We start from the raw sequence: 27255 nt of genomic DNA on the forward strand, positions 1-27255 counted from the left end.
TGTTTCGAAGGGCTTTACATTTATTTGACACTTGTAGATGCCACCCAGACAAACAAGAATTTCACGTTTCCATCGCCTGCATGGCCTGGTGTTTCTCCTATGGCACACACTTGTGTGTCTAGAGAAGCCATTTAAACTGTCCTCTTGAAAAATGACAGTTCAACAAATAACTTGCCCCTTAGAAGAGGGGAGACTTATCATCTCTGCTGAAAACCTAGTAGAAGAGGCCAATATGAAGGAAAATGCCAGACTCTGCTCTTTGCAGTCGAATATTTTCCATAGCGTGGCCCCGGGGGCTGGCCTGCAAGAGACCCCAGGGCTCCCCGGGCAGAGACTGCAGCCGGCCGCGGCCCCTTCCTCCTCTATCCCTGCAGGCCAACAGCTTCTGGTTTCAAGCTCGGAGAAGGTGTGAACCCGATCGGGAAATCTGGTTCCCAATGTGGCAGTTTGGGTAAATCGCCAGCCCACACACTGCTCCGCAGAAAAGCCCCGCACTGTGCCCTTCTGGCCAAGCCACTGAAAATCACTTTTATAGCCAGCAAGCTCTTAGCAAGGCTTCTGTCACAAAAGTATTGTAAATGTTTACTTGATAATATGTGGAAAAAATAACATCTGGCAGATGATTCCGTCATAATCCCACAACTGTGGGGCTGGATTAAGAGACATACTTTGGGGAGCTGTTACATACCTGTGTGCCATTATTACTTGCTAATCGGGGCTATTTGGTATCAAAAATGACATAATAAAAAATTCCTTTAGTGCTTTGATTGCATCTGTGGTTTAAGAAACATCTAAGAAAAAAGCAAAAAGTTCTCTATTGTCTTGTAGAAATCTCACAGTGGGTACGGAAGGTGAATTAATTCCGTTTAAATTCTTAATTATCTTAATGGTTTCTCAAATGTTCTGTGGCTGTCAGCTGAGTCAATTATTTGTATCTGGCACCAGGATGTGATTTCACATTTAAAGAATGGATTTCAGTACTGTACTTGCAGATTTTAAAACTAATCACATTTAACAGTGAGGATGTTCTTAAGCGATAACTTGTCTTTCCTATAGTTGGGAAAATGCATCTGGGTATCTTCCAGGTATGTCTGAAAACTTCTGGGCTAAAAATACTTTTATTTCTGTCCTCACACATCTTTGCATAGCAACAGGTCACAAATAAAAAAGTTTACAGGTCACAAAGCAATAACTGGAAAGCAGAGATAAACAACCAGTAGTTTGTAGAATAACAGGGAAAGAAGAATAATATGGACCTTTGTCCATTTTGCTGCCAACTCCACTTTATAGTCCCATCAGCCTCAAGCAACAGCTCATCCTTGTTTCTGGAACTATTTTGAATGTCATGTCAGCTCCAAAGAGTTGAGTCTCCTGGTGCTGAAGCATCATTTCTGGAAGAAATGCTTCAGGGAATAATATTACAACACGCTCAAGCATGTGGCTGTGGTTCCATGCGGCAGCGAAGACCCCAAGGGGTGGGTAGCTCAACCCCCCTGGAAACAGCAGATTTCTTTTCAGGGTAACCTCTCCTATCCTACCTGTATGCCACTGTGTTTATGGTGTCCTTTATAACCATTTTTCAGGGTTCTGCTCTACTGAGGTTCCTGCACTGTGCATTTAAGGAGGTTGCACTCACGTGATGAAAACTAGGTGTGAATTTTATACTCATTTTTAGTAGGGTTACATGAACCAGTCTGCACCTTATAAGAATCAGCCTGAAGGAAGCCACCTTCCAAATTGAGATAGCAGAAAGACTCTATTCCTCTCCCCCTCATTCCTTCTCCTCCCCTATTCTACTCATCCAGGCCAAAGGTTTCTGAGGTTTTGCAGAGATGGGGAAGTGTTTAAATTACCAGCAACTGCTGGAGAAGAACAGTATCTCAATGCTTCTTCTTACCCAAACTGCCTTTTATGCATGCCACAAATGTATGCCTTGATTGACTTTTCTCCTACGATTAATATTGATACACAGCCCTATGAAAAGAATATGGTTTATTAATTTAAAGGCACAAAATGAGACGGTAACATCTGAGCACTGTTGGTGGTATTCCTCACACTTTCTTTACCTTTTTCCCATTATTTTCCCAAAGAAAAGAAACACCACGTCTCACTGGATGGGTGGCACAGCCTCTTTGAATCAGGAAGGTGTAAGTTTAGCCTGCAACCAGACCTTGTGTGGGATAGCTGCAGAAAAGAGTTCAGCTTTCTTGAGGACTGACACTGTTGGAGCAGTGAGAAAGAGCCACAGTGATGGGCAAGGCGGGTTGGGAACAGGAGCTGTGCAGGGTGACAGCCTTGGCTGGGCAGTGCAGGGAGGGGACCCTGGTACCCCCTGAGTTGCCGCACTGTGGGGAGAGGGCGTTGGGCATTTGTGAGAGAAACAGCAGAGAGAGAAAACACAAAACCAAGTGGTGATGCCTGATATTGAGGGAGTTGGGATCCCAGCTGCCTTTCTGTAAAAGGAATATCTGACCCCATCATCAGGGTTTGGGGTTTTTTTTCCTCTAATGAAACAACCTGCAGTAACCCTAAATATTGTCAAAACTGAGAGCAGAGTTGTCAGGTGGATGTTTGTTGTTTCTAAGGAGAGTAATTGTAAATATTTATTTCTGTAAAATGACAAGGGAAAAAATAATCAGAGTGCTTGCAGGAGTAAGAAAGACGCAAAGGGAATTTAAAATAAGACCAACAGTAAAATCTGGAAGACTCTTAAAGGCAGCAGCCAGGCCCTACTGGGAAGAGAGCCCAAAGGGTGACTAGCAAGCAGAGGTGAATCTTTGAGGGGCGAAAATACCAGTCCAGGGAAGGAAGCCTGGCTCTGCTCTGGAAAGTCAGCATGGGCCCAGGAGGTGCCCAGCATCCTGACGCTGTTGGTCAAGAGGTTTCTCATGGAACACAAGTGAGCAGGAAAGCTTTGGTTAGATTAAAATTCCTGGTAGAAATGAGCCACTGGCAAAGGCTACAGCTTTGTTAGGAGAAGGAAAGCAAAGTGTCATTGGCCATAAGAGAAGGCAGTCACCTGGCTGTGGATCTGGCTGGGCAAAGGTCTTGGGGCTGGACTCGGCTGGGCATTTAAAAGCTTTCTGTCTTGTTTGTGACTCACAGAAGCCTGAAAGGGAGGCAGCAGATTCTTTCAATAGAATATCTCTTCAGCTTGAGAGAAAAAAATAACCTTGGGATTGGCCATTTGCATTTGAGAGCCCAGATGAGCGGCTAGAAAGGTAAGCCAAAAGAAGGGTTGTGTAGTGGTTACCCTTCTAAGCCGATAAAGAAGGCAGTTCCTGAACAGCCTCGCGGGAAAGGCTTGGAGTGCTAGCAAAATAACTGTCTAGTATGGTGTGGTTACTGTTGCTTTATGTAAATGGATCTTTAAAATAAACAGAGATTAAAGCAGCACCTGATTTGACTTTATCTGTAGTGTCTCCCCTGATAGATATGACCTGTGAGAATCCCAAATTGTGTTTCCTGCTCAGGTCGATGCAGATAATACCCAGGGATGAAATTACCTCAGGATTCATAGACCGTCCTGTGGTGGCGTATGGCACGAGGCCTGTGCCGAGTCAGGTGAGAGCAGAGCAGCCACGCGGGCGCACAGCCTGTCCACGGCTTCGTGCCTGCACCCGGCTCCGTGCTGCGGAGGCCAAGGGGAAGACCGACACGAGCCGCGGTAGCAGAGGACCCCCAGGAGGTCCTGCGAAATTAGCAGTAGACCAATGAGTAGAAGCCCACTTGATCCTGTGCGTGAGGGACAAGGAAAGGACGTCAGAGGCCGTTCAGGAGGTTGCGGCATTTGCCTTGCAGCAGTAAATAAAAATCAGAAGAGGACACAGCCACTAGCGAGAAAGCTGGCTGCTGGCTGCGGCAAGGCTCCTTAAGTACAGCTCTGGGTCTTGCATGCAGGAGGGGAAAGGGGCCTCTGACCTGCTTGTGGCATTACCTGACGACAAGGCACTCGGCTTGTCAAAAAAGGTTCAGTGACTGTAATACAAATGAAGGGAAAGGGTTCAGTTAAATGCTGCTTAAGGCTCAAGAAAATGCATGTCAAAGACCATGTGGTCATCTCTGTGTTCCCCCTGGTTTAATGTAAAGGTGGACTCATTTGGCTTCATGTGGTGAGCTGATGGGGCCACGGGCATCCTGAAAACAGAAGCCAGGTTTGATACCTGGACTCCTGAAGTGCAGGAAGCTGGGACTGCACCAGTGGCCAGTTCAGATTTTTTTCTGGGGCGATATTTGTGTTACAAGTAAGGCAGGTGTCCAGCTTCAGGCTGTGGAAGCTCCTTTGGAGATGTAAGCCAAGCAAAGCCAGTATTTTTCAGGTAGGTTTTTTGTGGTGAACAAGGGCTCCTGCTGCCAGGGACAAAGGTCAGTGCAGGAGCTGAGGCAGCGCTTGCTTGGCTTTCCAGCGAAGGAAGCAGTAACCGATCCGAAGGTTTGTCTATAACCTGTGAATGTTTCTGAGAGGCAGCAACCAGTCCAAAAGGGAACTTCAGCTGAAAGTGATGCTGCAGCTGGCACGGAGATCCCAACTGGTTCAAGTAAGCTTGTCCATGCTGTGTCATTGCTATGAATGAGCGTAGCGCTATCTGTAGTCCATAGGTATTGGACGTGCTGGTGAATACTAGATTTTTGTGGTGACCAGACTGGAAGGTTGTTGAGGATTTCTTGGCTGGGCGGAGGCATGTGAGCAATCCAGCCATTAGGTGGGAACGAAGCATAAGTTTACAAAATGCTGGAGCAGACAAGGACGCTATGTCCTTGTACGCTGGGAAAAAAGAAGATAAGAAGAGCCTGACAAACAACACCTGGATGCTGAAGAATGAGATAAGTAACGGCTGGACACCTCGTGAAGAAGCTTGCGCAGCCAATAGAGAATAAGATAGTGTCGCATGAAACGGGGTATTGTACCAATTAGGGTATTGTATAAGGCGCGTGCACAAGCGCATAAGATATGTAACTGTGTCAAACGTTGTAGTAAATGGACTTCACTTGATCACATTGGTCTGTGTGTGATGTCCCCTGTGGATCCTCCGCAACAGAAGGTGGAGGCTTAAATTCCAGCACAGCAAAGCAAGCTGTTTCAAAATCAGGTGGTTTCAGTGAAAGGATGGGAGCTCCACCAACAAGCGATCTGAAGTGCTGTAAAACCAGCTTATTCTCTATGTACTTGTAGACAGATAGTGCTTGTAGGCCTCTGCTCCTAGTACAGACAGTTCATTTGTGGGCTTGTCAATATTACCAAACCCCTGCACAGGAAGGGAACAGTCTGTGACTTCGCATTTTAGCCTCCTTTCATATCAGGCACAGAGGCTTCCCGTGGGTGGGCTGTGTTGGCACAGGAGCACCAGCAGCATGATTACAGCAAAAGAAACCGCTACTCTTAGTTAAAACTATAGAAAAATATCATTTGTGTTTATACAGGAGGAAGTCTGATGTCAGGATAGCCCATGTATCCCTGCAGTCTTTAACTCTTGGTGCTAGGATAGTGTGTGACAACAAAATCAGGGAACATTCAGCTGTAAGGCAACATAGGACTCACCCAGGACACACACATCCAGGAGACCTATTTCATGCTGCAGCTCAGGAGGTAGAAGAGAACTGGGACAGCCCTTCAATTCTAGGGGGAATTGTTTGAGGAAGATCAGAAATGGGCAAGAGAGGAAAAACCTCACAGGAATTAACAGACCCCAGCCTAGATGTTCTGTTTCTTCCCTTCTCCTCTCCAAGGAATCACTGCTTTAATGAAAAGGAAATAGGGAGGATGCTTTCTGTAGTCACACTACTGTAATGGTAAAAGGGCATTTGGGATGAGAAGATGGATGTAGGAAGAATGCAGAAGAGGACTGAGACAGTGGGGGAAAGAGAAAAGAAGCTGTTAACCATTTTTCTCAGGAACTAGCCAGCGCGTGTGCATGAATGCATGCGCCCAGGGAATGTACACAAGTAAAGGGAGATGCTTTGCCTAAAGAAGGCAGTGCTACAATTTCAGTTTTCTTCTACCCAGGGAAAAGTGTCAATGGATTTTTTTTAGCTTCTTGAAACAAGTCAATACAGAGCTATTTTTTGTGAAAGGCGTGAGAATAAAGTCAGCTGGGCTGTGAATCTGCTGCCGCAAGGGAGTCATGAGGAATTAATTTAATCCATAGTAGCAAAGTTTAAAAGAGGAATTTGAAGTCTTTCTGAGCACACAGTGGAGCAACATCAAAGTCAAGTACATGTTTGATCTATGCCAGCACTGACAGATAATGATCTTGCAGTTGCAGAAGGGCGGCACTGGTGTCTCTCAGCTTTGTTTCTACTGATCCCACAGATAAAGTGGGAGAAGACTGTCTGGCAGCAAATGACATGTAGAAGTCTCTTGGGGCTGATGCAGCAGCCATTTTGCATTAATCTTTAGGCTTTCAGGCTCTTCTACAGATTGTAGTAGATTCTTAGGCTTTCATACTTACAGTATTTATAATATTGTTCTGGTGTGACAAGCAGTTGGGTTTTATAATCCAGTTCATAAAATGGTTGATATTGTGATTTACCAGACTGGAACTCCGTTTCTGGCATTGTAATTGAGTCATCTGTGGCTTTGCGGGGTGTTACTTACCTTCCCTGTGCCTCAGTTTCTCATGCACTGAAGGGGAGCACATAGAGTTGTCAACATCATTTAGCAGCATCTAGAGCTCTGGACCTCTGCAAATAGAAGGCAATAGAAGGAAAATTGCACAAAATAGCCCTGTTGTGGTTATTGGGATTTATAAGCCATGGGTTTATTTTATAAACCCATATTATAACCCACTGAAGTGTTACACCCATCAGATTTTATTGGGATTTTCCTGTTCTTGTGAAACTGGAGCACAGAGCCAACCCAAGCAAATGCTCCTCTTTCTGTACTGATCTCAGAATTTTCCTTCTGTGGTCAATCTGCGAGAACAGTATATGATCTTTTGGCATATGCATTGCCCTCCTACACGCACATACACACAGATTAAATGTCTGAAGTATTTGCATATAGGGAGCAAAAGGCCTTTCCCTCGTTTAGAAATCTCACATGCCCCTTTGTTTTCCTGCGTCTTACCCTTTCTGCAGCATTCTCTAAGGCTGACCTGCAAAGATGCAGCCGCCTCCCTCTCGCCAGCCAGGCTGCGAAGGGCTTACCTGGGGCCTCACTGCCTGTGAGCACACAGGGAGGTACCGGGAGATGTCGGGGGCCATGGGCTGGATATTAGGTGGGGACAGAGGACAGAGAGTCCTTGCTCTTCCAGCCAGGTGAATACCGAGATCTGCCATCCAGGCAGCGTGCCAGGGTTTGTGCCGTTGTCAAGTTTTTGAACGTCGATTGATTTTAAATACTTTTATTTATTCATTTATTATGACAGCCTTTGAGCGTGTACCAGCTGGTAAAGTACACATTACTGCTGCCACGGCCCGTAGCCACTTTGGGGATTAAAAACTGAGTATTTTCACATTTTTATGAGTTTTTCCTGGCTGAAAAGAAAGTTGCAAGCTTTCGGCTGGTTTTTTTTCATTTTCTGTCAGAAAGATGGGGAATTAATTTCTAATCAGCTTGCTCTGTTCCTTTAAGACTCTGAAAACCAATTTGAAGCAAGAGGAAACCAGAAGTGGGCGAGACCTGCAGCCCCACGTCTCATCCTGTAACTCCCATGGGAGCTTCATAGGTCACTGCCTCCTCCACGCAGACACCATTACCTAAGCTGTAGGGCTTGATATATTTCTTTGACATATTTATATTAGCTGATTTATAGGAAAAAGATATATTTAGGCCATCAACTATAAGGTCTAAGTTCAAAAGGGTACTGAGAGATGCAGACCATTCGCCAACCTGACTGTCCGACTCAGCTCCAGACACAAGCTGTATTTCCAACTCTGCTTATATGTCCTCAAAGCACATTTTGGGTCACAAAGCTTTGTAAAACACATTTTAAGGAAGTATGTATTGTTAATGCTGATGCACGTCTTTGGGGTTTTAAAGGAGAGCTTAATACCTGTATCTGCTCTGTAAATAAAGGATTTCAACCTGTATGGCTCTCAGAAGGCACCTTTGACAAGCTCTTAAACTTTCCTAACTTAAAAGGAAAAACTGCCTTAGTCACCTTGCAATAGATGTACAGAATGGTACCAGGTGGCTGCGGCCCCTGGCATGCTGCTCTTCTTGCAAGGAGGGTAAGTGGAGCCTGAATGAATGACAGCAAAGCAGATTAAAAGTCTCAGTTTCAGCTGGACAAGCCTACATTCATTAACTGACTAGTCTGCCCAGCTTGTTTATTACTAATTCTGAGCACCATCCAAGTGGGAGAAACACCTGTGATGGGGTGTCAGCCATCAGAGATGTCCATCTAGCAGAGTCCTGCCCATCACAAGCTGCTGGCCACCGGCACTGCTGTCAGGGCGACAAGCCTCTGGATAGCAGCTTGGCTTCCCATCGGGACCTGCTGGATGAATGTGGTCACAAACAGGAAGGGAAACACATGTTAAATACCTTTTTCCTTTCTTGTCCTTTCCTCCTGACAGTTGGCCTACAGCTTGTGATTTTAGGGTAAAAGTCACTTTTGTGGTTTACTTATGATTTTTTTTCAATGAAATCCTGTAAATCTAACATGAACCCAGGACAGCACTTCTCTGGTACCTCCTTTGCAGCTGTGGGGCATTCGTAGGGTGAAGGGCGGCTCTGGGATCAGCTCTAAGAGGGCTCAGAGGCCTCACATGTGCCCCGCTCCAGGGGCTCAGCCTGGGTGAAGGCTTCTCTCTGGCTCTGCACTGGACCATCTTGGATAAGAGTTCCCAAATTCCAGCTGTGGTCAGAAGCAAGCAGTCTGCAGGAACAAAATGAAACATTGCAATGGCTTGTCTAATATACATTATTTTCTGAAGCAACCATTGCCAGTATACTCATAGATTTGTATAGTCACTTTCGTGAACTAGATTAACATATAGTCTGGACTGTAAAAATAACTCGAGTTTGAAAATGATGAAGACTTTCTATTTTAAAGCCGACTACTATAATTTTTATGTTCTCTGAAAAGAACTGCCACTTAGACAAGTCCTAGAAGGAGTTTTTCATTTTGTCTTCCTTCTGTTATTGAATACGTTCTTTGATACTGAAGCTGTTGAAAGAGCAGTTTCCATACAAGATATGTAAACGCACACTCTGTGTAGACAGGGTCTTCATGTTTCACAGAAAACTATGACAGTCCTATTCTTGGGCTGAGATTTTTTCCACTGATGGGGACTGCAGTATTCTAAAGCTGTGTTTAGCAAACAAAGCTAACCTGGAGCCTAAAAATATACATTGCATTTGCAGAGAGCCTGTAAGCCTCTCAAGGTAATCCTTTTGTGATATAAAACAAGCCAATACTGTAATGGTTGTACCTCTTGAAGCTATTGCAGTTACAAAATCTGTACCAATGAAATGCAGTGCTTATTGGAAGATCAAATTATAGCAGTCACACCTGTAGCGACTCTGTGATTCATTCATTTTTTTTTGCTCCTTCTGCTGTCGTATTGCCTGTCATATGTGCATGTAGGAGGTCCTTGGGTCCAGGACCACCCTTTTCTTAAATACTTGTTTTACAAATACACCTTCCAGAACATAGCCATGGTTAATGATGGAGCCCCTGAAATATTAACTACCCACATCTTTATATAGTTGATATCTATAATAGTAATTAGATAAACTTTTTTCTTGTTTCTTCATTGAGATCAGTACATGCTATCACCATTTATACCAGGAAACCTAAATTGGGTTTCAACCTAACTTGTGGTACAGTAGTATTAGAATAAGACTACAAAGACTGAAATCAGTGGCTATTTTGCTACCATCTTGGTTAGCTATAGTGTTTTTTCGCAATAAAACCTGTTCCACAGAATTTCAAACTTTGCTGCTAAAAAGGAAAATCCAAATATTTAATAACCCAGGACTTGACTTTACTCATGAGGACATGATAAGTATCCTATTAAAGCTATAGATGTGCATCTATATTTAATCTCATCTTTGCAAAATATTTAAAGAACAACACTTAAATCTTCTCTTTTTTTTTTTTTTTTTAAAGTAGCAGTACAACTGCAGTAATACAAACATTTTTCTAAAGTGCCTGGTAGTGATCTCTTAGCAAATAAGCCACATCAGGCCAGCTTTGATATTCTTATTCTTGTTGAATGATAATAATCCTATTGAAATTTAGCTAGATCATGGAATAGGGTAATACTAGGAAAGAGTGATGATGTTGGAATGTGGCCTAAAATAAAAAAAAAAATCACATTTTATACTGTGTTAAATTACAAGCTGTCCATTGCTTTAATGATAAGCAATTTAGTCCCAATGCAATATGTTCAAATACAATCCTGAAACTGACAACCCCAGAAGTATGTGTGGTAAAAATTGAAGACCTTAGTTACAGCTGCATAAGAGTGATTGAATTCAGCATAAGCCGATACAGAACTTAACTCTACGTATCTTTGTATTTTATTGCTTGTGAGAACTGAAGACAGGTGAACTCAAACCTTTGCTACTTTTTAAAGGGCATTGGCATTTTCAGTATGTATTTAAATCTTTAAATGAAATGATATATCTCTATTTTTTTAATAAATCTTCTGCTTTTCTCTTAAATTGAAATCTCTGGTTGAGTTTCAAACTTGTGAGGAAAAGTGGAGAAAGAGTCTTCTTTATGGACCCTTTCAGACTTTAACTGACTCATCTCTCAAAGGCATCATCACAAATAGTGTTTTGATAGAGAAAAAAATCCGGATAATATAAACTACCCCTGAATGCTGCTGAATCACACACCTCTGGGCAGCTCTTTTCTGTGCATCGGGACTGAGAAAATGCTGTCCCCATTAATGCGGGATGGTGGAACTGATAGAATACATTTTCAGAGACATATGAAAAATTAGAAGTATCTCCGTCTCCTAGAAAAATTGTCTTACCTTGAGATGTGACCAATAGCCAGCCTGCAATTGATTTGCACACAAATCTAGCAATTTTGTCAGGTTTGTCTTCCCAGAAACTTAATTTAGAGATTTTCTATTAATACCAGATACTTCACCGTAGGCTTTTCTTCCTACGGTATTTGGCTCCCTGCCACCCTTCAGTTCACAGACACCCATTCCTTCTGCCACTAGCCAGAGGAAGAAACCAACAGACATAAATAAATGTTTGCTGTCCTTGGCAAAACCTTTTCAGAAGGCCCCCACCCTGATTAGAGATATATTTCCCAAGGAGTAAATAGATTCCGGGGAAAAAAAACCCCACCACAGTATAAATGCATCATCTTCACATCCTTTCTCTGTGAATCTTTGGTCACAGCTTCTTATATTGTTGATGGAAGTTTACAGACCTGTCAGTTGATGACAGAGCTATCAGCTAAATCTGGGTTGCAGCGTATTTATTCTTAGGGATGATGCACGAATCAGAAATAAAGCAACTTGGTTTTAGTCCCAGGGGAAATATAAGCAAATGTGCTGTGGAACCGCTTCCCGCTCTGTTATCACAGAAGTGCCCGAAGCGATTCGGTCCACAGGGAAGGTTGGTGGGCAACAGCACAGAGTGATTCCTGGTGGCACGCGGGCTGTAACGGGATCGAGAAAATGCTATTTCTAATACACTTTTGGAACAGAGGGAAGAGAAAGCAAGAATTATTTCAATCTAATTTCTAGTGTTGCTTACCTGAAATTTTCCAAAATCAGCCTGTGTCATAGCCACATTAAGAGCTTAAAGCTCTGCATAGCCTTCAGCACAAGAAGGAACTTACAGACTTAAAGGTCCACCTGGTTTCTTAAATCCCCGCTTGGATTACAGTGTTACAAGCAATGCACACAGGATGTAGGAAAATCCTGTCGAATGGAAACTCCTCTTATTCTGTAAGAAATGTTTGTGGTGTTCAAGACAACAGATGAGTGTTTGTATTGAACAGATCTCCCTTGTTTGGAACAGAAGAAACAGCTCAACCACAGAGCGTGCTGCTTCCTTGGCCCTCCTCCACCACCCCTGTTTCCACCACCGTACTTCAGGCATGGCTGGAGCTCTGTAAGTGTGGCCCAGGAGCCTTTCTCTTCTTTTTCACATGACTTTTTTGATGTATGACAAAGACTGAAGCATCCTCTCGAGCACTGCTTCATGGCATCACTCAGCAAACCCATCTGGCTGTGTTGATACAGCTCTGTTAGGACAATCATTCAATATCCCAGACTGGGGCTTGAAGTAAATCTCAAATAGATCAAGGAATGAAATGAGGCTGGGTTTGTTCAGGCAGTTAATTCAATTAACTTAAAATATTCTCCTTAGTCTGTTTTGGGAACTTTCTTAGAGTAAGACAATCCTGAACTAAAGGAAATGGCAATGCAATAAACCAAGAAAGGACAGAAAAGCCTTAAATCACCCTGTACAGTGATTTCAGGGTATACATTATGTATGTGTCCTGTTTTGCATCACATTTGCCTGTTACCCAGTAGGTGAAATGAAGGTCCCAAAATCCTCCTATGGAATCTATTCCTGCGATTTCATTTTGCAGAAAGAAAGACATGTTTGAGTTGCTGGTATGGAGTTTTCACTCACTCACCCACCTATGCACATACCTGCTTTATATGATTTATATCCATACACATATGTTAACATATGCAACATACAAGATACAATGGGTATATGATATAGCAGTTTGCCCCATTACTCTTATTGCCAGGGTCTGTTAACACCATTGTATTTTCCATCCCAACATTAAGAATTTTTCTACTTACTCAGTAATTCCTATTTCTTAATTCTACTATTCATTTACCATATACAAATACTGCAATTATTGCTAGTCTTATGTAAATAATCATTAGTAAGACGTCTGACAAGAACTAACCCAAGAAAAAATACAGTGTAAAATCCTCCATTGTCTTCAGAGAGATCAGGACTGAGGTCAAGGTACTAATCCCCCTAAATCAAAATCTAGTTGCCTCCCTTTTCTTCATCCCCTCCCTGTGCCTTGATTTCCACAGCAAGGAGACCCAGAGACAGGATCTCCTTAGGAATATGGTGTACTCCTTCAGTGAGGATGAGGTTGGCACCAGGGTCCCTGAGATTGCCCCAAGCAGCCCAGAGAGTAATCTGGGCATAAAATCACCCTTCACACCATCTCCCCCATAAAAACACGAAATAAAACTAAGTAGTAACTAGGAGGGTGGGAGCCACGTGAATTCACTACAAGCAGTTTGTGCTTTGGAGTCTCTAGTTGGAGACTCCTTTTGTCACAAGACATAAATAAGCCAGTTTACTCATGCAAGCCTAATTCTGAAGTCAAAAGATTAGACATTCATTGAGCATTAAAGACGTCGGCTCTGATCTGCAGTGAATAAATGCCTACGGGTTAGTATCTTCTGGAGCGAAGTTCGTGCTGCCTACAGCCTCACTGAGCGTAGCCTCTATTTTTAGAGCAAAGACACTATTTTTGGAGAGGACCTGCTACTTGCAAAGTGGGATGGAGAGAGCAGGGTCAGGTCTAAGAATAGGCCAGGGTCCCACGCTGGCTCGGAGGGGTGCACAGCAGCCTGGCCGCAGTGTGCCTCTGGGAGAGGAGGAGGAGGAGGAGGAGGAAGTGTGGGGCAGGACACTGCTGAAGTGCTAATGTTCAGGCATCCATGAAGATAACCTTGTGACAAACCCTGGGCTTCTCCCTAAGGGAGTGAATAAATTCTCCTGAGGCCCTAGTGTTTGGTGGCTGTTTTTTTTATGCATTTCTCCAACAGGCTATGTATGGCTGCATGTTCACTTGTATGTTTTATGTTACGTAGAATCTGCTTGCCTTGGATATGAAAGAGTTGTGTCGGGAGCTCCAGCTAATAGAGGCTTCCTCTCTGCCCAAATCGCATTGCCCTGCAGGGCCTCCTGGCCCCCAGGTGAGTGATGCATTTGCAATTAAACCACATCATTCTCTCCAAGGTCCTTACAAAGCTGTAAACCATCTGCAAATGCTTTTTACCACTTACTAAACATACCGAGCTCTGACTTAATTCATTGTGATATGACTATGCATAGATCATGTAGGCTTTTTACCCTATGTTCTCATCCCTGCCTTGCATATTCCAGTCGGTTTCAAGTTCACCCTTCATTTTTGTGTAGTTTTACAGTGGGTAGCACCCATCAAAAATCTCAGAGGTGCCATCACTTCCTTCAGAGGCTCTTTGTTAGCTTTTTCTTTGCTTTAGACACTGTTGTTCTTTATATGAGGGAAGGAGCCCATGGAGTGGATGCACAAGAGGTGCAATGAACTTGAATATTAGTGGCATACATCCCTGAGAAGGCAACCACCTACAGTAAACTTCAGAGACAAGGAGGGGCTTCAGGAGGGCAGTGGGATGGGATTCAGGAGATGTGGGGTGTCCTAGCTTGACCTGCAACATCTCTGCCTCTGACTTTCTGGGTAGCCTTGGGCCAGTCTTTTTAACCTCCCATTTAATTTTCTACAATTTGTACGTTCAGAAATCTTCTGAAGGAGGTCAGAAATCTTCTGAGGAAATGGTCCACCTCTAGGGGGAAGGTTTTTGCTAACATATCCATAGTTTGGAGAAGATCACCCATCTGTCTTTCCATTCCAGTTTGTTCCCTCCAAAGAAAAATGAAACTTTTAATGGAGACGTACTTCCAGTTTCTCCTCGGGCACAGGTGGTCCCAATCTATGTGCTGTGCACGGTGCTTTGGGACAGTGATCTTCCTCGAGGTCCCTGGGTGCCTGTTTTATAACAATACAGCTAATAGCAGGCATGACACAGGACCTTTGCTGCAGCAAAGCTGTGACTGAGGCTTTAGCAGCCTGAGAAGTTAACAAGCACCAAAACACTATTTAGAAAGTATGGACTGTACATCACAGTAAAGGTTTGGTTATATGGCAAAAGCTTAGCTTTAATTATCTAGAGGTCAATACTTCAGAAGGCATTTGTAAATAGCCTAGAAGTTGCAATGTGAAAGCCACAAGGTCTTGCTTTATGAACCTTGACTTCATTGTTCTGCCATTTTGTCTTTGCTGAGATGCAGGATGAGGCTGATTCATTTAGCATGTGAATCATAAGGTGCAGAGAGCAGCGATGGGAAGCGTTTGTCCTGTCCTGTATTGAGAAAACTCTTCTCTGCATTACGGAACAGCCCTGCAGTGTGGTTGGCCATGATCCAGAGCTGCAGTACATGTGAAAGAAGCAGGTGTTGTTTCAGTCTTCACTAGACTGCCTTTTTAAAAAAAAAATCCTCTTAATACTCTCTCTGACTTAAATTGGAAGAACAGTAATATTAATTCTATTGTTCTACAAGGTCCATTGATACAAATAACATTAATCTTGCAATCAAATGATCTATGATCCCTCCAAGAACATTTTTTAAATAGAGTGGGCTGGCAGATTTTATCACAACAGCAGACAGTAGGGTGGGTATAACATGGCTTCAGAATTTTTAATTATAAATTACAGGACTGTGTGTTGTAATGGGACAATGTTAGAGCCAGAAGTCTGTGGACTCAGAGGTGAATTTTAACACTTTTTCATAAGAAGGAGAATTAGATTTGTAATTATATAACTCAGAGTATAATTCCTCCCATGTGTAACCTAAGGTAAAATGAAAGAAATAAGATAAAATTTGGCTCTGACTCTAATAGGGTGCATTCTGATTTACACTATTGAAAACCTAAAATAACTCTACTGATGAAAATAGTTGGAGTAATTTGCATTTGAATGTACACTTTGCTCCTATTCACGTACAACTTGCATCATGTTTTGGACAGTATAAGACAGCCAGGATCCAGACCTGACGTGAGTGATTTGTACAGTGAATCTGATGCTCAGGCTCATGGCATTCTAAAATAAAAGGTGGTCTGTGAACTGAAGCTTTCTAGAAACAAAATTGTTTTTCTGATTTTTTTTTTTTCTGAAACGGGGTTCAAGGTCTCCCTGGATTAAGCAGTCTCCTGAAAGGAAAATCAGCCTCATTTGAGAGAGACAAATATCCTCAGGATTCAGAAGTGGTGACAATCCTCTATGTCCATACCACACTGCAGAGCCCATCCCACGTGTTTTATGCCATTTCCTTTACCACCCTTTTGGCTGACCTCCTTTGCCAGCTGATGCAGTGTGTCCGTGTCCTCATTGTCGCTAATTCTTCAGGACTCCAATAACTTCTCATCTTTCCTTTGCCCCAGGCCTTTTTTCTTGCTAGTTTTCTTCATCTAGATGCCCCTGCACTTCTCATGTCGGTCCAACTCTCCAGTCTGCCATTCAGCAGTGGCACAGACCTGGCATTTAGAGGTCACGTCCAAACACCTCGTCCAACACCCCAACCTTGTGGGTTCACACTGTTCCCAGGAGACACCTAGAAGGTCAAGGGCTGAGGGAAGACAATGACTAGTGCCTCCTTACTAATGCAGTTTAATAATAGCATTCACTTTTCTCCCTAGGGTCCACAAGGTATTCCTGGTATAATGGGACCAAAAGGGGAGAAAGTAAGTGTCTGTTGTTATGGAGTTTGGTATGTTTTTGAGGGGCAAAGAAAGAAGGGGGAGGGAATGTTCACTTTTTTCCTTGTCTGGTTAGTGAATGGTGGGCCTTAGGGATGTAGGGATTTGCTTTAATTTGAATGTAAAGCTGTGAATTGGTTTGAAGCTATAATTTAAAGCTCCATCTTTCAGTGTTCATTTTTCAGTCTTGGAATGTTTTTTGTGGCTTCTCATGATAGCTACCTCTGTCTAGAGTATGCGTTAAGAAAGCAGCTCAGGTGCACAAGTCAGTGATCTTACTGATCTGAAGGCCTTTGAATGCCCTGTCCCTCTGGAAGGACATGAGAAGCAGAGCTCTCCCATGTACTGTTAATTGTATAGGTCAGCTCAGATGTTAAAACTGGCCTATATGTTAAGTTTGGCTTCAGATCTGCAAAACATTTGCTCCATGATGATGCTTAAAGAGCCTTATACCTGAAGCTGGGCACATAATTACATGCTTTGCTCTACAAGGGGATGACTGTAGATTTAGGGCTGAGAACACAGGAAAGACCAAGGAGCTCTGTTAAAGTAATTCTTCTCACTTTACCTCTGGAAGCAAAGTCCTGAACACAAAGATATTCCCAGCATTTACTTATTTATTTAATGTAAATGCACTGACTAATGAGTCACTGTGCTTTGTGTGGTGCCTCTGAGACTAACATACTCCTTTCTCTGGCAGGGGGAGATTGGCCGGCCAGGAAGAAAGGTATGAACAAAGGTGCTGCCTCAGAAACCTGTCTAATACTTGACATGTAGCAGCTGTCAGAGAGGGGTGCAGACAGTAGTTAAATAAAAATCAGCTAATGTTGAAGTCTAACCTGTTTGTGCTGCTTTCCCTGGTACCCAGGGTGGGTGGTATGGAGCTCTGGGTGCAGGGCTGGAGAGCTGGGCCCTCTGGCTTGGAGAGCTGTCCCAGCTGGTTTGAATTCGACAAATTCCCTCAGTAAAAGCCTGCAGCTCTGGCCAGACAATTAAAACAGAGTGGGAAATTATCTGAACTATGTCTCTGTGGACAGGGGAAGCAAAGTACATGTATTAAAAAAAGCCCAAAGTAAAATAAAACTTTTTACTCTTCCAAAGTCTAAACAAGGCTTGGCCAAACACCCCCAAAGGAGGAATAACCATTAATGATTACACTCACAGAGCTTTGGCACAAATGCAGTATGCTGACTACAATCCCATGCTTGGTGTCATATGAACCATGATATATTGTCAAAAATATGCACCCCTACATGTGGTGAAACAGAATACGTTATCTCAGTCGCTAAGTACCTCTATTTAATGTAATTAACTTTAAAAGAAGTCAGAAATGCAGGATGAAATCAGAGATATGCAGGGGGTAGTCACTAACCAGGAAAAGAAGTACCCTTCTAATAATATGCCAAGGATTTTAACACCCTTCTAATAATATACAAAGGATTTTAACACTAGCTACCTATCAGTAATTCAAATAAATATGAAACACATAAACAAAAGAGGTCTTTTTCTTTAATCTAAATTGCAAATGCCTTACTGTAAACAAAAATAGTACTTCTTATATATATTCAAGTGTTCAAATCAGCAATGTCTTAGAGTCACCCACCAACCTACAAGAGAGTGCAAACTTTAAACACAGTACATCAGTACTTACTCTTCTGACAAAAACTAGTACGTCCCAAAAGAGAGGTTGCTCAGGTTGGAAATAAAACAGTATATCTCTTGCTAAAACCTGTCTGGCTCATAGGAGGTCACTCTTAGCCCCAAATGTCATGATGACGTTTCTAAGATTATGTTGTCAAGTGGCGTAAAGCAGCAGAATAGCACTAATCTGCAGCATTTTAGGAGATACACAAAGAGTGATTTACAGGCAGTAATCAAAATAGATAAATAACTATATGTGTTGTAGTTACTGCTAGTCATATAGTAGCTAATAAAGAGCAATTATAGCTAGTAATATGAGAATGTTCAGAATAGGAATAATAGTAAATACAAATAAGAATATCTTAGTTAAAGATTTGGTTCTGTTAATGTAAATTGGATTCATACTGACATAATTACATGCAGGTCTTTTTTATTTACATCCTATTATTAAATGAAAAGAGGATCTAAGTTATTGATACTGGGTTTTTAGGATTATTATTTTGATTGCATGTAGATTTACTCTGTAGCTGATCTACTTATTTGACTCAGTATAACCTGGTATTTTCTGTGAGCACACACTTGCTCCAGTAGCATCAACACCAACTGTATTATGAATATAATATAGTAATTTTTTTGTATTGAAAACAAGGTAAAGAAGAATTTGCAGGTCTTTTCCTGAAAAGACTTTATTCCTCCATATCTCCTGTCTGCAGTGGAGGCCTGTGTGTAGGAATGATGTTACATGAATCATTGTAATCGATGTTTTCTGTTCAAGGGTAGACCAGGTCCCCCGGGTGTCCCTGGGATGCCAGGACCAGTAGGATGGCCTGGACCTGTGGGACCGAAGGTAAGACTAAAATTCACATGGAATATAACCTGTTCAACATCATGATCTGAACAGAACAGTTGTCTTGGGAAGTCCCTAAACCACTATCTGCTGGAGGCTGGGAAGCTGCAGCAGTGCAAGGACAGTCTGTGCTTGTCCCGTTTCTTACACTGCTCTGCAAAGACCTGCCCAGTCTAGGGTTAGGTTACTCCATCTTCAGCCTAGCCCCTGTAGCACTTCTTATGTTGATTAAAATATGTCAAAGGGAATTTGAAAATCAATCTAATGAAGACTCATTGATAACCACTGGTGTCTCACAGTCACACGAATCAGTGTTTCAAAACTGATCACCATCTTTATGACTGTTCTTTTATGATGGTCTCTTTGCCTGAATGTCTACTTCTTGCAGTGTAACTGTGTGCCCATGCGATCAGAGTGAGAATAGCTCACTGGTATCAGGAGAAAGAGATTACCAACCATGAGGATTGCTGATCACATCTCTGAAGTTCATTCCCATACAAACAAACACCCATTCCTGTGATTTTTAATAACCAACAGCAAAAGAAATGGCAGGACAGGCTCTGCTACTGCAGAGTAGTTGCTTCACCTGCATTTATTACAAAAAAGCTGCAGGACAGTCCTTTACTGAGTATTATCTTATGCAAAAGGTATACAGCTCTTCTCAAGAGCCACAGTATATGGAGTTTCTACCGGGACTTTTGAGATAACTTGCTTTTCTTCAAACCAGTATGCATCAGACAAAAGGACTGCACACAATGTTTAGTTCAAAGCTACATTTTCCAGTAAATCTTTGACCCTTTATTTGCTCCATGAAGGTTGGTGCCCCCACCTCAGAGTATGTGATGCAGTAGCTCTTGCTACTGCAAGAATAATAGTAGATGACTTCTGAATTCAAGCCATATCTGGGAAGCAGACCCTCTAGCTCTTCACAGCTGTGTTAGATGAAGAACATCATATTATAGTATGTGGAAATGTAGGCAAGCAACAGCAGAGTATGTACTTAAAAGAAGCCAATGTTCACTTTGAAGTGTGGGATGGGAAATTGTGTGTCCCCCCCAAATGCATTGTGTTTTCTTTTGTTTGTGATTTCCCACAGTGAGAGCAGTCAGGGCAGAAGGAAGGTCCAACTCCCTCCTTCCCTCACAGTCAGTACTGAGAGCAGAGCAGTCAGAAAACTCATTCACTTGGCCTTTTCCTTAAATAAGCTCTGGTTTTATTTATGAAGTCTTCCTAATTTTGATTTTATCTCCTCTTTGACTATTGCTATGCTTTTTCTTCACACTCCTCACGTTCAGTAGTAATTCAGTAGTAAGCATCCCTCACATTCAGTAGTAAAGCATCCCTCACATTCAGTAGTAATATTTTTGCCTATACTTTGCAAGTCTTACTTGCTGTTTGATTCCAGTTCTTCTGCTTTTATTGTCTCCTCTGTTCTTTAGATGGGTTCACACTTTCATTTCTTCTAGTCTTTATAAATTTTGGTTTTATGCCTGTCAATGAAGACTCCAGTCAAATAGAGGCCAGCAGATCTCTGTGCTCACTTCCATCAGTTGTGTCTCCTTTCTCTTCTTCTCATCTCTGATCTTCCCAAATTTGTGATACTTCGCTATAGTCATTTGCTGCATCCTCTTGCTGTAAATCTCCCTCTGTAATTCTCACCTTGTTTCAATTTTAAAGTAAGATGCTGCTTGGGTTTTTTTCTCAGTACCATCTCTGTGCCTTCTACTTCTTCAGCTGGGTCTCCTTACTTGTCTTCCCTTTCTTTGACACAACCTTGATCCAATCCTTATTTCTCCTACTTTGTTTCTTCAAGTCTTTTCTGAACTTCTGCCGGGGCAGCAGCCAATGTGAAAATTCTCTCCATTTCTAGGACAGTGAAAGCCAAAGGAGAATGAGAGCCAACTGTATTCTGCTGGTAGCGCTGCTGCATGTTTGCAGGGACTACTCCATATTTCACACTAGACATAATTATCTGACAGCAGACAGAGAAGTTGTTGTAAAGCCTTTTCTTGATTTACTGGCTCCAAACCACTGTAAAGCACATGATGTCTCAGAACTATGACAAAAGTAGTCACTATGCCTCTCCAAGCCACAAAGGCTTGCAGCAAAATACTTTCCTTTTCTGCAACTCAGTGGAAGTGATGCTGGGTAGAGACAATGCACCTTCACGCAGAAAAAGGATGCACTGATGATGCTAATTTGCTTGCATGTCCTTTAATAGCATCTGGCAAAACTGAAGCACAAGTTACACACTCAAGAATATGCAAATAGAAGAATAAGATAACATATGAGGACTCAGGCGGAATATAATTGCAATATAGACCTCTGACTACAATGCTACAGCAAGGTCAGGCTTGTCTCACCTATTTGACATAAAACCTGAACCACTAAACTGCCAGACATTCAAATATGACCTCATCAGAGAGCCACAATCAATAACTCTCTTTATTGACCCCTTTAGGGTGAAAAGGGAGAGTTGGGTGTGATGGGATTGCCAGGTACAAGAGGACCAATGGGCTCCAAGGTTTGTTAACCAAATGCTGCATTTTCAGACATTGGTTTCTAATGCTCTGCTGACGGCTGCTTCCCTCATGAATTTGCTGGAAGGCATTTATCAAGATATATTTTTTCTAATACAGCTAAAAAGATACGTTCTCCTTCAAGCAAGGTTTTGTTGTCTGGTTGGGCTTGGCTGTGTTTTTGGCTTTCATAAAAATGCTTTGGTATAAATTATTGTAATGCAAAAATTTATTTTAAAAGCAAAACCCATATATGATTGTATCCCACTAGAAGACTGGAGTTCTTAAGTGTAACTGCAGCATTAAATCATTTCTGCAATGTTTTCCACCCACCTCATAGGATTGTGGAGATCATTTTGGTACTGTACTAAAACTATGCGTATGTACTGACAGTTGGATAGCAAGCACAATTTGGTCTGGATGTTCTATATCAGCACATCATTGCCTAGAGCATAGCCTCTGCCTTTACAAATTTGAGCCACAACATTTTAAGGTACTTGAAAAAAAATATGTGATCAGTTTATTCAGATAAAGGACTGGAAAGAAGAACTGAACACCACTGTTTATTGTATGTTTCTTAAAGACAAACTCAGTTTTATAGTAATCTTCACATTAGAAGAGTACTCAAGTATATTTTAAGGATGTTCCACAGGAGAAATTAAAAAAAAAAAAAAAAAGAAGAGGAATATTATTGCTAGTATTATTTTAGAATATTAATTGTTGCTTCTAAGGCTCCATTCACTTTCAGTTACATTTTATTTCCCTTGCTTCAATTTTAAAGCAATATCAAACCTGCTGGCTTTACCTGGCTTTTTCACATTGGCTTTTGGGCTGAGTTGTCTTGCCTTTAATTCATATTTCATAGTTCTGTTTCAGTGCAATTTTAGAAGCTATAAATATTCATTTGCATTTACAAGCTGATGCAATTAATTATTTGTGCTTCATTCTTTTTCTTCACTTTGAAGTTTGAAAGTCCAGCTTCTTGGGTGATCTTGAAAGCGAGAAGCATTAAAATATCTATCATTCCCTTTAGGGTTTTCCTGGAACTAGAGGAGAAAAGGTCAGTGTGACGATAGAATAATGTATAATTTAACAATTGGCAACAGTTATGTAAAAAGAAGTAACTGTAGAAATGAGATTGAATTTTGATGGAGTGAAGTCTAAAGGTCCCACTGAGAAATGAAAACAAGCATCAAGAAGGAGCACAGTCTTGGGATGCTAAGAAGTGAGTTTTACACCCCATCTTCTTGTGAACAGGTTACTACAGTGCACCTCACTACAGTTTCTCCATCTGTAGAATGGGTATAATAATCCTTAATTGTTGGTCTGGTTTATTTAGGCTATATACACTTCGGCATAGAGGCAGTTTTTACTGTAAGACCTTACAGTGGGACCTGAACTTGGATGAAGCCAACTGGGGAAAAAAATCAAGTTTGGAAGTATTATGTCCAGGACAGCACGTATTTAAAGCAATTATCTGGGGACAATGAGTCCTTTTTCCTACAAGCCTTACTCTTAATTCTGTTATAATATCAATAAAAGTAATAAGGAAACATTTGAGGGTACCTACCATATACCTCACTCTAAAGATATTACTGTATTCTGCGTGACTCCAAATAACACCTTGTGTAGGAGAAATATTTTTTGCTTCCTCATGAAATGCTCCTAATTAAGCTATTGTCCCCCTGTTATCTCTCTCCAGGGATCCAGAGGTGACAGGGGTGACAAAGGAGTCAAAGGAGACCAGGTAATTTTCTTTTCCAAAAGGCTGTGAGCTTTAGCTGAACGTGCACATGAGGACTAATGTGCTTCTGATAGCAAAAACCAGGAGTGGTATGGAGGAAGGGAGGCTGGAGGCGTCTTCTTGGGAGGGCAAGACTGGCAAGGGAAGGGAAGGCAGTGGTCCTACCTGATGGGAGGGCAGTGGGGCAGCCTCGCTCTCCATGTGCCCCCCCGGCACATAGGGGGGTTCATGAGTCAGGAGGGGATTTCCCTGGAGGTAACCTCAGTCCCTCCTGGCCTATGCAGGACAGAACCAGACAGCTCTCCAAAATGCTTTTAGCTGGTGATATGATAATGCTGGAGGTGGGGGTGGAGGGGTGGTGTGGTGTGTGAGATTCGTGGCTTGGGGGTTCTTTTAACTAAGAAAAGAAAAGTAAACTGCTTTTGATGTAAATGGAGAAACGCCATTCCCAAAACGCAGGCTTTGAGAATTGTCCAGGTAGCATGGTTGCCTGTAGACAAAAGCACAGTTGGGATGTTTTTGCCGGAGGAGAGGAAGCAGGCGGCAGAGGATCAGACAGAGGAGTAGTGTTACCATACAAGGGGCTTTACAGTAAAATTTTGCTTATAATTCTTCACCTACTGCATCACCCGCAGTGCTGAATCACAGTACGCAATTTTTTAACCGATATCAGTACATGGTGCTTGTTTTACTTCCTTCCAAGGAAGGTGCTGCTTTGTCAAAGATGTCTCCACATTTTTTGATGATTTTTCTCCTTTTAATTTGTAGGGAGAAATAGGCTTCCCCGGAATGCTGGGACAAAAAGTAAGTGGGTGTGATATTTTGGGGAGTTGTGTTAAGTGCTGACATAGGGTCAATGAGTGGCTTCAGGGACATCCTGGAAAGTATAAGGTATTGAAGGTCTTGCTTGACTCAATGACCAACACTTCTTGGACTTGGACAAATTCTTTAGGCTTTTTGTCTTCTGAGAAAACTCTGAGATTTAGCTGTTTGTTGGTGTTCCTCTTTTTTCCCCAGAACATTTAGCCATAATCTTCCTCCTGCTTTAACATATTCAAACTCTTGATTGTAAGTTCATAACTTCCCGAATTGCTTAGGGTTTATTCACTTGAAGCTAATAAATATTTCCTCCTTGATGGTGTGAATCAAAATGGCACTACTATAAATAACAGTGATATCCATGACCAGTGTTTATGTCATCGTTATTCTGTACTTGAAGAACAATCAACATTCAGATGTTGGCTTATTGATAGAAAGCCTAAAGGAGGATAATTTTACAACATAAGCACATCTTATTTCTGAAATTAGGGTAAGGAAATAATGCTTCTAGGGAGGCTAAAAGATGAGTGAATTCACCTCCCTTTCACTGAGTGATTTTATTACACTTGCATCTTAACAGCAAAGCAAAATACTGCCAAGGGGTCAGAGAGTTTTGCTAGCCTTGACCTCACCAAGTCTCTGAGCATATTTCTGATCTCTCCGTTTGGCCTCCTCTTTAGGAAAGGATTTTTCAGGGAAATGTGGGTAAATTGTAAGAGATATTTTTTACTTTATGCTTGTTTTAAAATATTTTATTATAGTCTTGGATTTCTGAGAAAGAAATGGTGCCAGCATTATCTAGAGGAATTGTGTGAATGAAAGCACCATCCATCTGCTGTCTTGTATAAGGCCAGTATAACCATGTATTTACATCCTGCTTCCCTTCTGTCCGCACCCACCAAGGGAGAGATGGGCCCGAAGGGACAATCTGGAGTACCAGGACACAGAGGACCTATAGGAAGACCCGGAAAACGAGGCAAACAAGTAGGACCATGGTGTTTCCTCTTTGCACGACTCGTGGCATCTGTGTGGTCGTGGTGTACAACTGTGCAGTCTGTGCTTTCATGGTACCATGCGCTTTATCACACAGGGAGCAGACAGAAGCCCTGAAACACTTCACACGCATGCACAGGCTAAGCAGGAGTTAAAGCCTCAGCTTTAGAGCTGGAGCCTTATCTGTAGCATTCAGCTCCCTGGATGTGCAGCATCGGGGAAAGTTGTATTTTTCCTGGCTTGGTAATGAACTTGTTGAATACAACTTGAGCAGACCCTGAACCCCTCCTTTGAATCCTAAGCAACACAGAGCCACAGTCCCAACCCCACCTGATTGCTAGAGAGTTGGCATGAGGTCCAGGTCTCAGACAGCATGGGATGTAATACTGTGGTGCCCTACACTTTGTAGATCCCAACCCTGAAGCTGACTTAGGGAGCAGGGCTGCTCGATTTACAGGCAGACTGCAATGGCAAATGGGATATATCCAAAATGCAACACATTTCAGCCTGCCCAGGTGCCATCCTCTGCCCCTCACACAGACAGGTTCCTGGGATAAGCGAAGAAAGGTTTGTAGGGAAACACTGGCTTTCTGGGGCTCAGAATGAGGGAGGGATTGCTGTGGCTGCTACATAAACTAGTTCCTCCTCACCTCAGCTCCAGGCAGAGAGGCAGCGTCAGCATCCTGCAAGGGAGGTCCCGTTGCCTGTCCATGGATTTTCTCCCTGGCTCACCAGTGCAAAGAGCTACGCTACTGCTAGCAAAAACACTGCTTGTGTGCACTGGCAGTAGCTGCCTGTACACTAAAAATGGTATGCTGTAGTGGATTAAACTGGTATGTGGTCTGTGGCAATGAAAACCACTGGTCTATACATCCAAACCTCAGTCCTGTATTCCACTGTCATACACTCCTGGTTTCTAGCACATGCACTAAGTGTGCATCCAGTGTCCATTCAGGCTTGGCCCTTGCTGCTGCGCCTGCCTGGGAGATGCTTTCTGTCCACACCAGCCAATTTGTTTGAGTCAGGCTTTGCCCAGACCTAGGTGTTGGTCAACACAGATCAGCTTGCAGAGCCACAAGGCCTTGGAGATGTCCGACACACAGTGCAAAGAACCAAAGCACTAAAACACCCTCTCTGTTTCTCCTGTTTCCTCTGTTAACACTAAACCAAGATTGATTTGTTAGACTGGATATTTATAAGGCGGTTCTTGCCATAGTACTGCATGCCAGGGACAGATTCTTCTGCTCTGAGAAAGGTCAGGAAAACACATAGTGAGCTTAAGGGATGGTAATCTTGTATGGAAGCTGTTCAGGAATGAGATGGTTAACAAATGGTCCTTATTTGGAGCTCAAAATAATTATGCTGGTGGAACTATTTTCTCAGACTTCTAGATGAATTGTAAAGGCTTGGAATTGTGTGTAAATTTGATACTGACTCCTTCACTACAGCATTTTCTAAGGAGGAGGTAGCAATATTGGTATAGTTACCTGTTCAAGTCACTAAATGGGCCTCTTTGAGTGCACCTTTCCTTTTGTATTCTTTTTAAGCAGTGATATTGGGGATACAAAGGAGACTAGTTCTTGGTGCTTCGAATTGCCACCTGCAGAGCTTGTTTCTTTCCGCTGACTAGCAGGCAAGGGAACCTGTTCTCTCTACACCGACATTGGTGTTAATGTACATCTGCTCAGGTACAGGAGCTTGTAGATGCGGTAGTTATTGGGCTTAGCCGAAAGTATTTTATTTGCAGTCTTGTCATGCTCAGCATTGCAAACAGAGGCACATGCCTGCTTCACTGTTGCTCTGATGCCATCAGCTAGTATCTGAAATGAAAGAATAGCTAGTGTGGGGAAAAATTGAAAGTTGGCTGTTAGGGAGGGAATAATAGGTCATCAAGTAAAGGAAGGTATGTGTAATGTAAGTCTGCTAGATGACCCACAAGAAATATTTTTTTGTCCTTGATTTATCAGGTTTTAAAAGCTGATGTGTGCTCTTTGCTTTTTTTTTGTTTTGTAAACTATGCACATCTGTCCTGTGAAAGTAATATGCACAGAATATCTTTACATAGCATAAGGCAAAGAGAAGACAGTGCCTGCAGATCAGCTTGAACACAGTGCACTCCTTACTTGACAGTAGACATTTCACAACATTACGCAGTGTTTTAATCAAAAAGTGGTGACATAAGCCATGTCATAATTTAAGGCAACAATCACT

At 42.4% G+C, this 27255-nt stretch overlaps 1 protein-coding gene and 1 long non-coding RNA gene across 4 annotated transcripts in view; one reads left to right on the forward strand and one right to left on the reverse strand.

Annotated features, from left to right (window-relative positions):
• Positions 1–27255, forward strand: part of COLQ (collagen like tail subunit of asymmetric acetylcholinesterase) — a 45938-nt gene that overhangs the window by 3200 nt on the left and 15483 nt on the right. Inside the window, exons 2-11 of one of the 3 annotated variants that reach the window (XM_009930002.2) lie at positions 11919–12031; positions 13777–13881; positions 16422–16466; positions 17182–17208; positions 18898–18969; positions 21431–21493; positions 22522–22548; positions 23191–23235; positions 24001–24036; positions 24955–25035. In XM_009930002.2, coding sequence (XP_009928304.2) covers positions 11919–12031; positions 13777–13881; positions 16422–16466; positions 17182–17208; positions 18898–18969; positions 21431–21493; positions 22522–22548; positions 23191–23235; positions 24001–24036; positions 24955–25035 — 614 coding nt within the window. The remainder of the gene's footprint in view (positions 1–11918; positions 12032–13776; positions 13882–16421; positions 16467–17181; positions 17209–18897; positions 18970–21430; positions 21494–22521; positions 22549–23190; positions 23236–24000; positions 24037–24954; positions 25036–27255) is intronic. The other 2 variants (XM_069772387.1, XM_069772394.1) reach the window with 2 other exon arrangements.
• Positions 1162–11734, reverse strand: LOC138682279 (uncharacterized). The gene is made up of 3 exons (XR_011322395.1): positions 11672–11734; positions 8489–8822; positions 1162–1391 (listed from the first exon to the last, which is right to left on the reverse strand). It is a non-coding gene; the product is annotated as an uncharacterized lncRNA (long non-coding RNA).

The sequence above is a fragment of the Haliaeetus albicilla genome, chromosome 2, assembly GCF_947461875.1.
Source record: "Haliaeetus albicilla chromosome 2, bHalAlb1.1, whole genome shotgun sequence".
NCBI classification, from domain to species: domain Eukaryota; kingdom Metazoa; phylum Chordata; class Aves; order Accipitriformes; family Accipitridae; genus Haliaeetus; species Haliaeetus albicilla.